At 42.0% G+C, this 15,341-nt stretch overlaps 1 protein-coding gene across 10 annotated transcripts in view; it reads right to left on the bottom strand.

Annotated features, from left to right (window-relative positions):
- The window catches only part of Slc12a1 (solute carrier family 12, member 1), a 77,493-nt gene that overhangs the window by 38,986 nt on the left and 23,166 nt on the right, over window positions 1–15,341 (bottom strand). For all 10 annotated transcript variants that reach the window (XM_030248885.1, XM_030248888.1, XM_030248890.1 and 7 more), the window contains 6 exons: window positions 12,874–12,958; window positions 6,146–6,297; window positions 4,699–4,806; window positions 4,269–4,392; window positions 2,749–2,850; window positions 672–827 (listed from right to left, as the gene is read on the bottom strand). In XM_030248885.1, coding sequence (XP_030104745.1) covers window positions 672–827; window positions 2,749–2,850; window positions 4,269–4,392; window positions 4,699–4,806; window positions 6,146–6,297; window positions 12,874–12,958 — 727 coding nt within the window. The remainder of the gene's footprint in view (window positions 1–671; window positions 828–2,748; window positions 2,851–4,268; window positions 4,393–4,698; window positions 4,807–6,145; window positions 6,298–12,873; window positions 12,959–15,341) is intronic.

Here is a 15,341-nt window from a genome sequence, read left to right as displayed (position 1 = left end):
GTGTGTGCATCTTCAGTTCACTCCTGTTCTCCACGGAACCTCATCCCTGCCCTGCCATTAACCACCTCCACATGGCCTGATGCCGCTTTAGAACTTACTTTGTTCATTCAACAAATATTCACTAAACTCACGCAGAGTAGTTGGCTCTGTGAACACGAGCTATGAACCCAGAGAGAGTTTTGAACAGCTCCGAGCTTGCTCACGCCTTGCCCTATTCTCAGCAGCGTGTTTACACGGCTCTTGTGATGCATTATGCTGTGCTATAGTCAACTGCCTCTCTGAGTCTGAGAGCTCCTTGAGAGACAGGGTCTTATTTCATTAGGACAGTGGAAGAAGGTGACAGAAGGAAACACTTGTGAGGCCTGAGTTCAGCTCGATCACACCCTGACTCTTATTTTGGTAAATGACCAACACTCTGAACTCCAATTTCTTTGTCTCTAAAACAAGCCTCCCATCACCAAATGCGCAGCATCACCGTGAGGATTAAATGAGCAGACAGCGTGTGTAGAGCTCCACGGTGCTAATCATCATTGTCCTTAAGTAACATAGCATTGTGATGAACTGCCTTGCACACACTACATGTAAGCACACGGAAGCTACATGGTAAACATACAAATGGATGGATAGAGACAGCCACGGAAGTCCATTCTAGGTGGCCTTTTTTCTCTTACCTGGCTTCTTATAAGTCACATAGATATAGAGGAATAACTCAATGACATAAGTGATGACAGCTGCCCACCAGTTGATGACAAACATGACTGCACAGCACAAAATCGCTCCAAAAAGAGATACCCACATGTTGTAAATCCCATATGCAGGCCTCCATCCTGGAAGGAGAAATAATAAAGAAAAACTGCACACATCAATGCTACTGTACCACTCTGTACTATAAAAGTGCAGTTAACAAATCCTCCTCTGGCATAAAATTGTAGTTTTTAGGTCCATGTCCTAGCTCTTAACTGTTTTTTCTTTTATGATCTTGCATCCTTGATCTACAAAAGTAGTATTTGTACCAAAGATGATGCTGTAAACGTTGGGAAATAGAAAGCGCCTGAAAAGCAGATGGTCACAGACGCCTCTGTGCTTCTTGTGAGTCCTGATTGTCTTCCCAAATTACCAAACCTCAAGAATATAAAATCAACACCACCAGGAAGCTAAGGGAAGAGGGTACATTGGAAAAAGTGGTGTCCTGGCAACAGGTGGGCAGAAGAATGTCCTGTCTTCCCGAGAGCTGGTTAGCTTTTGCTCCATGCACAGAGAAATAGAGGTAGCCTGCCTTACTCTTATTCTAAGAAGACGATGTTTGCTCCATCAGAAGCAATGAGCAATAATCTCACAGAAGAGGAGACATTTTGCTATCTGTGGTCCTTAGGCACAACACATTGATATGTACAGCATTAGATTTTAAAGTGTCTGTCACAGTTCCTATACACACAGATTTCTATGTTTTATTAGTTTTCTGAAGTGAAAGAGCCTAGGAAACAGCTCAGTCAGGATGGGAAAACCTGATTTGTAGGACACATTTGGTCACTGGGTCAATGCAACTTTAAATCTGGAGTCACTGCAACTCAGCGGGAGTCTGTCTAGAGGAGCAGTTCCCTCAATGACCACAAGGTGGAAACAGCACTCCAGGAACGCCATTAGAGAAGCCCCAGGTGTTCTTAGTTCTGCTTCCTCTCAGAGACAGAGGATGGAGGTCAGGTGGGTGGGGAGGGGAAGGGTGGATTTTGAGAGTCATTTTGGGGTTTGTGTATCTACAGGTGTCTTCCTGCATACTTTTTAAAAAATATTCTTCCCCTTTTCTCTCTTTCCCATTACTCCTTTCTACTCTTCTGATAATTGTAGCTGGCTTGTTTGGTTTTGTTTGTTTGTTTGTTTGGTTGGTTTTGGGTTTTGGGTTTTATTTTTGTTTTTGTTTTTGTTTTTAATAGCAAAACATGGCACAGGATTGTGGATTTGTGTTTAAAGACAAACCACACTACACTAAACATCTTCAGTTATTTTCTGTAACCCAGTGGCCTTGTGTGGACACAGGCCCCTCAGTCTCTTTGCAAACATCATTGTCAACACGCTGAGGATGGGGGCAAATCGTAAAAGAATACTTATTTAGTAGCTTGGAGGAAAAGTCTTCACAGTGAAGAACTTTCTGAGAGTCATATGACCCTCAGGTGACTTTCTGGAGGGGTCAGAAGGACAGTGGGAGCAAATGAGAGATGAGGGGTGATGAGCTAGGAGACAGCTCTTGGGTGTGGAATTTTAAACGATTTAAGACCACAGAGCAGTTGTGTACCGATGCCCCCAGCGTGGGCACGGCAGTAGATCTGCATTGCCCGCATTCAGCAGGTAATTATGGGAACCGCTCATCCTTCTCTTCTGCACCATGGGCAGGAAACAAATTGATAGTGAGGAGGTCTCAAATATATACATTTATTCCACTCCTGTGGTCACTTTTACCCTGGAAATAAATAGTGGTGTTTTTCTACTGCTGAAATAAATGTGGTTTCTCTTGCAATGAATAATTTATTGCCACAGGAGAAAATTGACTTTACGGTTGGTCAAAAAGGCCATTGCTCATATGATTCCTTTTCTATTTCGGAAGTCATCCCCCAACTCACCAAAATAAAGTGGATTATGCTGCCTACAAAGATATAAGAAAACATAAAAACACAGATTGAACACTTTTCACGGACTTATTTCATTTATCGAGACTAACTGTTTGCTTAGGCTTATGTTTTCATTTAGGCTTACCTGGAGATTTGGCATACGAGGCATGGAAACAGGAGAAATTAATAAGCGCATATGAGGCCAGGAAGAAGTTGGAGATGATGGGGGCAATGACATTCAGCTCGGCTGCAAGAGAAGAACAGTATGAGTGACATGTGTGCAGCGGGAGGGCGGCCGAGCAGCTGCTAAGGCCTGGAAGCGCCACTTTTCTGGAAATTGAAAACATAGCTCGCAGCTGTCAAAGTTTAAGAAGTTAGTGTTTTGTTTTGATTTTTTGTTTTTTTTTTCTTTTGAGACGATATACATACTTACAGCCGAGGTTTCCACGGAGTGAGACTCAAGAAAAACCTGCCAGTTAGAAAATAGACAATCCAAACCTCTGTCTCTACAAGAGCTAAGCACACCAACAACTCCTCTATAGCAGTTTCTGATGTACCAGGCCCTGGATTCCTTGTCTGCTATATAAACAGTCAAGAGGTTCTGTAGGACGGAAACCCATGCGCTTCTCAATGGTTTTAATGGAGATAATTTAATATATGCATTTTTAAAAAGTGGAATGTGTGATCATTTAAATGCTGAAGAAGAGGGCTGGTAAGATGGCTCAGTAGGTAATGGTTTGCTCAGCCAAACCACGTCACACAAACACACTCAGGCACTCACACACAAATGTAATAAAACATTTAAATACAGCAAAGGGCAACAGTTTGAATATTACGGTTAGATTATAATTGTTATATTACTGGAATCTTCATATAAACTATTTTTATTTATTTTCTTAAAAATCTAACAAATTTAATTGGAGTTATATGTAGCCCTTTTCCAACTGCATACACATTGTATAAGCCAAATAAGTTGCAGTTGCTCCTAGAGTTTCACATACAAAGGAGAACCCTTAGTTTGGTTTTGGTTAAGGGAGAGCAAGGATTGTATAGCTGACAAATACCTCTTTTCAAGATCATGTGGCTACTTCTAGATTGCTTGGGATTGAGAAAGGAAACAAAATCACAATCCAGGTAAGTGATTTTCAAAAGATTTAGTGTGTGTGTGGGGGGGGGGGACTGGGGGGCAGGGACTTGGAGAGCTTGTAAAACGCAGATTCCAAATCGTCAGCGATTCTAACTCAGCAGCCCTGGAATTGGGCCTGCAAAATCTAGACTTTCAGAGACACTCTAGTGATTCCGAGAGGCTGGTCAAGGAACTACATTTGTGGAAACATTGGCCTACATAATTCTGCTTGCCGTTTAGAGCTATCAGGCTAGTGCATAGAGCAGGAGCTGCCGTGGTGAGAGCATACTGACTTGAAGGGAGGGTTCGGTTGTATTTGGCTGGATGGGCTTCTAATATTCAGGTTCAGAGAACAGAAGGGTAGATTCTCCTTCACTTCCTCAAAGGTCCTCTTTACTAAACTGTCTCACTTCCCTCTTAGACAAACACTAGCATTCCCAGACGGAGTCTTAACCATAAACCTGCTAACGACTCTACGAGCAAAAGGCCGAGTAGTCAGAAGAGTCCTTGGCTTTCTGTAGTGCAAGAAAACTACACACCGATGAGAATGAATGCCATGGCTATCACAAAAGTGAGGAAGTACCCTCTCAGGGGCTCGTTGTTTTTCCCATAGCCCTTTGCGAAGAACTGCAGTCCTTTGAAGATGTTGTCCTTGCACAGAGCCTAATGGGAAAAAAGAGGAGACATTTGTCATTTGTATCTATGTGCACTCGTTTTCTCTAGGTGATTCCGAAAAGAAGATTTGGGAAAGATTAAGCGATGCACAATCCGAGGCGCACGTTAACACCGCGGCTCATCATTCTTTATATTATCGGAATCGATCTTGACTATGTGGCAGGCACAGCACTTGAGCTAGATGCAAACATTAACGGTTGCAGAAAATGATGGAAAGTGATTGCTGGTGGGAACCGCTATTTCAGCTTGTTTCGGAGGCAGGGAAGACAGTGCACGCTTTCACGGTTGTATTACCTGGAATACTTTGGGCGCACTGACGAGGGAGGCCAGGGCGGAAGACAGTGTTGCCGAAAAGATCCCTGCAGTGATGAGGGGCCCGAACCCGGACACCATGCTCATGACCTTGAGAAGAGAGTGGTTTGGATTACGCAGTTTACCCAACAGACGGTTTGAACAGCTAACTCTTCTTGAACACAGTTTATTCCTTCTTCACTTCCTGTAATTCCCACGCATAAACTAATGATTTCCACCCTGCTTCCCTCTTGAATTTGTAACACTTCTCTTTTCAAGATAAAATGACCTCTTTTCGTTCTTTACCAAGCACTAGCCACCCACCACAAAAATATTTAGAAAACACGGAAAGACTAAAGAAGGAAGGTCCGTCCCCCCCCCACCCACCCCAAGGATTTTCATAGCATCTCCCCCTGTGCTCCCTGTAGCTCTGGTGGGAGGAAGTTCTACCCCAGAGTGTGGTACCGACTAGGTGCGAGGAGGGGCGTGGCTGCCTTCCAACTTTTTTTTTTAAGGTATTAGCTTTTCTCCTAAGTGTTTCCAAACCTTTGCTTGTCTTCTGCTCTTTAAACATAACTTTATTTTTTGACATAATTGAAACACTCATGCTTTGCCTCAGAATAACAATGAAAACGATAGCAGCATCACTATGACCCTGGGAACAGATTGTACATGTTTGGGAGGAGCCTGTCAGCTTGAGTTGTATTTTGGAATAATGGTTTCAGCTGAGTCTGTCGGCTGTTAAATGAGATGGATGAAGGCTTCTCGGCCCATTCACTTCTTCCTCTCCTTACCAAGCACATAGGACAATTAGTCCGTACTGTGTCCTACGTTTCCATGTTGCTTGGCCTTCATTTCTCTCCAAATTTCTCACTCACAATTTCTCCTCACCCTGTCTCTTGCCTTAGATTTTTCTGCTCTAAAGCCTGTATACAAAATGCACTCCGAGTTTTCCCTAGCCTGTGCCTCTCCTGTCCAGTACGATATCTCACACTGTTGACTGGAAGCTAGGAAACAGCATGGCGCTCCCCTCTGAGTGACAGGACTCTCCTATTGTCTCCCTAATAACAGTGCCTGCAAAGGACAGGTTCCCACCACAGAACACCTGCATGGCTTCTTTCCCTCCCACACCACCTGCTCCTTGCTTAATTCAGATCAGTATTTAATCATTTGCAGATCCAAAAGCTTCACTAGACTTGATATTCTGAAAATGCAGACACCGATAAACTCTATCTTTCTATCTATCTATCTATCTATCTATCTATCTATCTATCTATCTACCTATCTATCATCTATCTATCTATCTATCTATCATCTATCTATCTATCTATCTATCTACCTATCTATCATCTATCTATCTATCTATCTATCATCTATCTATCTATCTTTCTATCTATCTATCTATCTATCTATCTATCTATCTATCTATCTATCCTTTTGAAGTACATACCTGGAAATTGTTCATCAGCCCATACTGACATGGCTCGTGTTGACATCTTGAGAAGTCGTAGCCCAACCCACAGGCCGCAGAGCCATTGCAATTCATCCCAGAAACGATGGTGTCATTCATGCTGCCAGTGGCATCTCGGACCACACAGGCGGCTGGGGAAACATTTGTCTGTCATTCTCCCCCTTGCTCCTTTTCAGTGTTGGGACAAAATTGATCAAGAGCTTTGTATTTGTGAGGCAAACATTGCAGCGCTGAGCTAAGTCCCTGAGCCCCACACCATCTCCTCATCTTGTCATCCCTTTGACAGAGGCCTGCTCTCTTAGGGTTTTGTTCTGAAAACACGCTAAGTTGGCACTGAGTCTGAACATATGTATTCTAAGCCTGTGTATACAGTCGATCCTTTTGGGGACATGGTTGCTAGAGCCCCTAGCTTCTGAGTCCTGAACAGCATGACTTTTTTTTTTAATTAATTTATTCTCCCACATATTAAGGCCGACTTCCCAGCATACCAACCAAACATGACATATCAAGTTACAATAAGACTGGGCACCTCCCCTCAACCTGGATGCTAGATAAAGCAACCCGCTAGGAGGGAAAGGGTCCCCAGAGCAGGTAAAAGCATCAGAAACAGCCCTGCTCCCTCCGTTAGGAGTCCCACAAAAACACCAAGCTACATGACATGTGTGGAGAGGGCCTTGGTCAGACCCATGCAGAACAAACACCCTGGTTTTTGCAAGCTGCTGCTTCCACTGCCTTGTGTGGTCCTTGTTCCCGAGGCGATCTTGTAAGGAGGCTTTTGCAGAGACTCTTTCTTATTCTCTCATTCCCAAAATGTGCAGTGCTTTGGCATAACATGTACACAGCCCATATCTACCTTAGTTCTACTGACCACATGATTTTTAATAATTATTTTTACCTGAGAGACAGTCAAGGGGGGAAATCTAATAACTAAAAAATTGCAGCCTTATTTTCAACTAATTGCACACAGTTTAGAAAGTTATAATTCCACTTTAGATGCAATTTTTAAAACCTTTTTTTTTTGAGATTATAATGTAATTATATCAGTTGCCTTTCTCTTCCCTCTCTTGAAAGCCTCTCACATACCCACCTGCCTTGCACTTTCAAATTCATGGCCTCTTTTTCCTTAATTGTTGTTACATATGGGAGTGTCTTTGTGTGTGCTCTCAAGTGCATTTCTAAACATACAAATACAACATGCTTTGTCTGTATACTGTTACTTGTCTATGTTTTCAGGGCTGACCATGTGATATTGGATCACAAATTACTGTGTTCTTCCCTAGGGAGGACCATTTCTTCTATTCTCAGAGTTTCTTAGTTCCCTATAGTTTTTTTGTGTAGGGATGAAGCCTTGAGATGTCCCACCCCCGTTCATGTTGGCATGTCTATTGGCGCCCTCCTTGTTCAGGTCATGTATAAGTAATTCAAATGCTTTAATAATGAAGACAATATCTCCTGGGAAGATGGTTGAATGGTGTCTGCCTATGTGAGCACTGGTGAAAAAGATGGAATACAAAATATTAGACTTCATCCCAAATAGAAATGTGGGGAAAGTGTTTAACTGCATCTGCGTAGTTAGGCCCATGGCTGGGACTCAGAAACCACTGCAGAAAGATAAACTAGATGAAGATCAGGGAGCTCCCGCCCCGCCCCCAGAAGCCCAAAGCCCTCATGCCCTTAACTTCCTCTGTTACTATTTGGAAAGACAGGGATTTCACCAGCTCATGAAGCAGCAGCAGTGAGAGAGATTTGGACTCAATGCTTTTGAGGCCAAGAACTGCGAAGTTCTAGAGGTGTGTGTAAAACCAGCAGCTGCACCCTCCAGCCCTCGGGAGCCCTCGGCAGTGCCAAGTGAGGTCCTCTGCCTCCATCTCAGAGCTGTGGCTGCTCCCATGTGGTCCCCGTGGTTTGATGTTTTTGTGGGTACAGAGGTTTGTTCCCTCCTTCTTGATTGGTAGTAGGGACTAAACAGGAAAGACCTTCCCCTTTAAAAAACATCATGCAGAAGAGATATCTAAACCAGGAGATGCATAAATTACAACAGATAAACAAAAGAAACTTCAGCAAACCAGCAGCATGACTCATCCAGGAGAGCTAACTCCACAAATGTTAAACCCAAAGACAGCAACGTGTGCAAAATGCCGGTTGACAACTTCAGTTGTCTTGTAAATATGATCAATATCCTAAAAGAAATTATAAACTATTAGATGAATTTGATCTAGACCACAGAGAAGAAACAGCAAACACAGAGAAAACAGGAAAGATCAGCAATAGAGGTGAAACGTCAGCAAGGCAACTGAGATTTTTTTGGAAAGCAAAACAAACAAACAAGAACACAAAAGCTTTGAAAACAAAAAACCGGTGGCTGAAATAAATGTTGCCGCAGGACTGGTTCCAGGGAATCTCAAAGGCAGAGGGAAGAAAGTCAGAGATGGAGGGTGGGGTTGATAGAGCATGGCCCTCAGATGTCAGCATAGGAACCCACAGCAGCGAACAAGCATGGCCACGTCTGAGGGCTCTGGGATGTGAACAAGACACTAGAGCTCAGAACCTACAGCACAGAAGAAAGAGGCCAGCACTACAGGTGGGAAAAAAAATACTAATTATAACAGAAATTCTCTAAATTCAGAGAAAGACACAGACATTCAAGCTCCAGAAACATTTAAGACTCCAAATAGATGTGAGGAGAGAAGATTCTCCATCAAGATGTCAAAAATACAGAGTGAAAAGGCATTTTCACAGCTGTAAAGGGACGGTGCCAACTTATATACAAAGGCAGAAGCAACAGAATAGCATCAGACATCTCACAGGCCACCCCAAAGCCAAGAAGAGTTGAAATGAAATATTCCAAAGCAAGTAACTGTCGACCAAGATTGCCACATCCACCAAAGTTATCTCTTAGAATCAATGGAGAAACAAGGGCATCTCACAACAGGCACAGGCTAAGGCAGTGATGCTCACCAAAGCCATGCTGCAGAAGATGCTTAAAGGAACACGAAACACAAAAAAGGGCAGGGAGTCATGTAGTTATAGTACAATATCAAAAAATAAAATTAATTTAGAAAACAAGAAAGCAAAGAATGACATGGGCTGGTGGAGATATGGTGAGAGATGAGCTCTTAGTCCTGTTGGTGGGAATGCAAACTTGTGTAGTCCCTTATGGAAACCATCATGAATATTGCTTAAGAGACTGAAAATAGATTGAATGTAAGACCCACATATACTTTTGGATATATACCCAAGAGGTTTTAGGTAGACATATCACAAAAATGCATGCACATTAATGCTTACAGCTGCACTGTCCACAATAGTCAGGCTATAGAAGTAGCATCAATGTCTATCTGCATATGAAGGGATGAAGAAAATGTGCTATGTTTACAAAGTGGAATTTTGTGCTGTCAGAAAGGAAAATGAAATTAGGATAGTGGCAGAAAAATGGACATGTTTGAACATCATTACACTAAGTGACACAAACCAGGCTCAGAAAGACAAATACTACATGTTTTCTTTCAGATGTAGAGTCTAGATTTAAAATTACACATGCACGTGTGTGTATGTATGTGTCTGTAGGTCATGTAGCTAGAATGGAGATTATGAGAGAATGGACGTGAAAGACAGAGAGGCTAATGGGACATCATGGATAAGAGGAAACCGGACATGGGGAAGAGAGAGTCAGGAAGAAGACGTGGGGAAGAGCAGGGGTGGGAGGGGGATGTGAAGACGAAGAACCAAGTGCACTGACAAATGCCTATGTCAATGTTGTGATGGAATCCATCTCCTTGTATGTGAACTAAACAAAATAACTAATAAGGCAATATTCTGGATAAAATATTAACATTTCCTAAGTAACCATTAATATTAATGATGAGACAATCAGACTTCTTTCTATTTAATTAATTTCACACATTTGAATACTTCTATTATTTTATACCATAAACATTGCCTCATGAATATCATTATGCATTAACTTTTTCTTCTCAATCTTAGAATATTTCTCCAGGGTAGATTCTCAGAAACAGAATTGTATTAAAAAAACAAAACTTTGTTTTAGATTTACTTATTTCTTTTTGTGTATGCATGCTTTGCCTGCATGTATTTGTGTGTGCCATGTATGTGCCTGGTCCCTGCAGAGGTCAGAAAAAGGCACCGGAGTCCCTAAAAAATGGAGTCATGGATGGTTGGGGTCACCATGTAGGCTCTAGGAACGGAACCTGGGTCCTTCTCGTGAGTTCTTAAGAAGAAAACTATGTTACTTGACGGAAAATAGCTGAAACTAGAAATTATCATGCCAAGCAAAATAAGACAGACTCAAAAAGATAGAGATTGCAGGTTTCCATTCATATGAGAATCTAGATCTAAATCTGTATCTACTTACATACTTACACATAAATGTAGACGTAGACATCTGCCTACACATACACATATATATGATGGGAAAGTAGAGTTGGAACTTAGGAGGAGGGAGTGTAACAAATGGAGGGGAAGGCGGTGTAGGAAAGTGTCATAGGGTCATGGATGAGAAGATACAATGATGTATATGAATAAGATATCACGGAAATGAAACAAAGAAAAGAGACTCAGTATATATTTTAATTTTTTACTACCCCTATGGGTTTTTCTGGCTGTAATCTCTGCCATTATGTATTTGATAGTTATTGAAATATATAGATATGTATGTAAACTCTATGTTAGGATTTTTAAAAACTATATAAAAGGTTCTTTGTAAGCCAAGTGTCAACTACTAAAGCTTCTCATTTTGCTTTTTCACTCCCCCCAGTGTTGTCTTTTATTATTACTACCTTAAAGACAGCTTGCAAGGTGGCTCATTGGTCTGAGGGCATGCTCTTTACTTCTAGTGTGAGAGGTCACTGGTTCTAATCCTAGATAAGCCTTTTCATCATTAGGACAGGAGCTGGAGACATGGCTCGGTCAGTAAAGTGCTCACTGTACGTACATGAGCACCTTCATTTGAACCCTTAGAACCCATGTAAAGCTAGGCCTGGAGTCACAATGCTCCTGTGCTGAGATGGGAAGGGGAGGCAAGTGATTGTCTGCAGGACAGCAGGTCACCTGGACTGTTGTTCACAACAGTAAGCAACAAAGAGACCCTGTTTTTGAGGGTGAAGGCTCGGGCTGTCCTTTGATCTTCATGCACTTCCTGGTATACATGCATCTGCACTCACAAATGCACATTCATACAAACATACATGTGAACATACATATATCACAGATAGGTAGGTAGGTAGATAGATAGATAGATAGATAGATAGATAGATAGATAGATAGATAGATAGATAGATAGAAAAGGAATTATTTGTAGGGGTTGAGAATTAAGTATATTCTTCTGTCAATCATGAAATTCCTAAAGCATTTTATCACAGACTTGAAAGGTCACCTGCTAGCCTCTCTGTACACTTTGAACGTATGACTGCTGATTGTTAAGAAAAAAATATCCACCTAGATTTTGCCTCTTTGTAATGGCCACTTTACATCCAACCATCTTTTTGGAACCACATATTTTGTGACCTGCATAAAAGATCTGTCCCAAGTCCTGAAATGTCAGGCCATGAGCCACTGCTAACATCGATTCTTTATGTCGGGTCTTCATGGCCTGGCAAAGTACAGACACAAATTGCTGCCTGAAACTCAAAGAGCCTCTCTAGCTACTCATTCCCTCAACTTTTCTATTTCTTAAGCACACATGTGCTCGCCTAAAACCACATTTGGAAGACTTAAACTCAGGTGGCTTTCAGTGTTACTCTTTGGTTGTTGATGTCCTAGGGCATTGAATCAGAAAATGTCTTCCTGTGTAACTCAGCACGGAATGCCACAGGACTTTACTTTACCAGGTTCCTCATACGAGATGCAGCAAGACAGGCAATAGTGTTAGCTTTTTGCTTTTTGGTTGTCATTTTTTCCTCAGAAACCAATTTAAGATACACAGACTCTCCCAAGTTTTCTTATACTAAGCAGAGGCTACTAGAGTTTACTCTTTGGTCACATGGCCCCCAGCTTCCCTAGTTGTCTAAGCTGGGCCTGCATTTCTCACTATGCACTGGAGAGGCTTTCTTCTCTGCCTGTTGGAAAGCACACTCCCTCCTTCCCACTAAGCGCACGAGTGTGCAATGGCCCCAAGAGGAGGTGTGGCCTCAGGCAGCAGGTAGATACAAAGCTTGCCTTGGGAGCAGAAGAAAGAGGCACACATGCACGCTCTGCTCACTGAGAAGCATGGAGCTGGCTTCCACACGGCTAACAGCTGGGGCTGCTCTGATTTCTGGCAGTTGGTGTCAATGACACTTCCAAGTTGGCGATATTGTTGTGAATTCGCCATCTTTCATGGTTTCCTTTGCCATGTTTGAGTTTAGGTTTTGATTTTTTTTTTTTTAATCCTTTGCTCTGCTCTGGTTCACACTTACCTCACAGGGCAAGAGAACTGAGTGTGGGAGTGATAGCTTTCTCAACACTACAGTCAGCAAGGGTGGCAAGGCGGGACACTGATCTGAAGATGCCTGCACTGCATTTCAATTGCATCACCCACCCCCACCCCCAAGATACAAACTCTTCAGTACTAAGAAAGGAAGTAAAGTTGCTGCATAAAATAAAAACAAAAAACCCAAACCTTTCTGCTTACTTCTGTTTCATTGAAATCTATCAGACACAAAGAACCACTGGGCTCCTTGCAATTCTGAGCTCAGAGGTGTTTCTCTTACCTACGCAAATAGCAACACCTATGTAGGCCACGGTGGTGATGAAGATGGCCAGCATGGTCCCTCTGGGGATGGCGTCCTGGGGATCCTGGGGAAACATTATGCAGAGGAGAGGATAAACTGGATAATGATCAGAGCGCTAGGAGTTTTTCGGTATTCTCAAAATGTTAAACTATGCTCCCTAAGGCAAAGCTAAAGAAACCAACTAGCAAAGCGCCAAGGAGCCAGTCTTTGAGCAGACTGTCAGCGGATCTCAACCTTCCTAATGCTGCGACCCTTTAATACACTCCATCATGTGTGATGGCCTCCAGCCATAAAACTAACTATTCTTACTTCGTAAATATGATTTTGCTAATGTTATGAATCATAATGTAAATAGCTGATATGCAGCCCCCAAAGGGGTCATGACCACAGGTACAGATCCACTGGTTTAGAGTGAACAACAGAATATAAAACCTGGTGCCGCCTATAAATGCACAGAGCTTGCCCCCGTCTGTACCAGATGGGGACCTAGAGCTGAAAAGAAAAGTACATACATACCCCCATTCCTAACCCAAAAGCAGTCCCTGATTGATAGCCACTTGCAAATGAGTAATTACAAGGGAGTTTTTCTACAAGGGAGTCTCACTGGGGAAATAAATTACTCCCAAGAGCAGGCCCAGTGCACAACAGAAGATGGCCAACACAAAACCAACTCATCAGCGTCTTTGGGGGTTCTTTGTCTTGTCATGTTAAGTCAGGTTTGCTTGTTTTTGCCTTACAAGTCCTTTATGGATATATTATGACTTCCAGTTTTGTGTTTTCATGGGATTCTTGTGTCTGTGAACATGTATATCTCTGTGTCTATATGCATTTATTTGTGTGTGTGTTGATTTTTTTTTTTTTACTCTTTTCTTGTTTGGTTATTTTGTTCTATATTTGGGTTTTTTTTTTTTTTGCTTTATCTTATTTCACTTTATTATTATCCCTTAGTATCTGTTGTTTTCTAAAAAGAGACAGAAAAGGAGTGGATCTGAATGGGAGAGAATGTGGGGAGGAATTGGGAGAAGTACATGGAGGTGAAACTGTAATCAGAATATATCATATGAAAAAAATCTATTTTCAATAAAAAGAAAAAGGAGAAAAGTAGTTCTATTTTTGATAAACAAATCCAAATGGTAAAAAAACAAAAACAAATAAACAAAAACTCAGTGCTCAATTAAGGACAGTTGAATTCCCATCGAAAGGGATGTTGTAGAAGTTCAACAGACCTCTGTTTCCTTGTGAATTGTATGTAGATGCATCAGATACACAAACATATCAGGCATATTGACAATATCTGGGCATAAGTGTGTTTTATACTGAGCTTAGGCTTGTCTTTAATTAAAACAAACAAACAAACAAACCCCAACCAACCAAATGAGAAACCTTTCTGGCTGAGCAAAAAAGGGTCATCTCCTAAATTCTCCAGTCTCTTCATTTTACAAGGTCATTTTACAAGGTCAAGCCTAGGCTGGAGTGTGACCTTTTCTCTTGCTTATGAATGGATAGACATACATTAAATTGAGTCCACAGGATACTTCATTTACTGCAGTATATGTGATTTGGAAACGGGACTGCTAAATTATATCAAACCAACTTCCAAGCAGCATATCAATTATATTTAATTCAATTTTTATACAAATATTTTCATCATGCTTTTCTTATCCAGGGCAGTTACCTGACAATCAGGAGGAGTCAATAAATACCAAATTAAGTACAATTCCAGCAGACAATAGTCTCCTGGAGCAATCAATATAGGCAAATGAAATTTGAGCATTGGTTTTTAAAACTTAAATATAATGATCAGGTTGATCAAAAACATCACACTTGGTGAATGCGGGTGCAACCTGACCACTGGAGATCATGACTTAACCAAGCAAAACTGCCCCACATGGGTGTAATCAGCTCTGGGCAGCTACTAATCCATAGGCTCCAATTCTTCTAGGAGCATCTGCATAATGCAAGCGCTCATACAAGTGCATCCAGCCTCCTCCCTCTATCCTATGGTCTCCAGTGCCAAAGAGCAGGCATGTGCAACAAAACAGCTCCTAGGAAGGAGGAGAGGGCAGGGTGGCTGAGATAGACCCTACTTAGTCTCCTAATTTACATGGTCTTTTCATTGTATTTTATTGCTCAAGAATGCATTCGGAACTTGGAGGTGGTTCAATAAAGTGTTGACTGCATAAGCATGAGTGTCTGAGAAGCAAACAGGTGTCGGGGCATGCTGACAATCCCAGCACTGGGGAGGTGAGGCAGGTGGATGCCTGGAGCTCACTGGCCAGCCAGTCTAGCCTAGTTGATGGACCCCAGGTTCCGGTATATCATGACAAAACCAAGTGTCCATATTGACCTGGAGCTTTCATAAGTATACTCACACATGCGCACACACACACCAGCAGGCACATGCTCACCCCACACACAAATTTCATGGGATCTGGGTGACGTGCTTA

The sequence above is a fragment of the Mus musculus genome, chromosome 2, assembly GCF_000001635.26.
Source record: "Mus musculus strain C57BL/6J chromosome 2, GRCm38.p6 C57BL/6J".
Lineage (NCBI taxonomy): Eukaryota > Metazoa > Chordata > Mammalia > Rodentia > Muridae > Mus > Mus musculus.
Note: the sequence above shows the minus strand (reverse complement) of the source record. Positions and strands in the feature narration are given on the sequence as shown.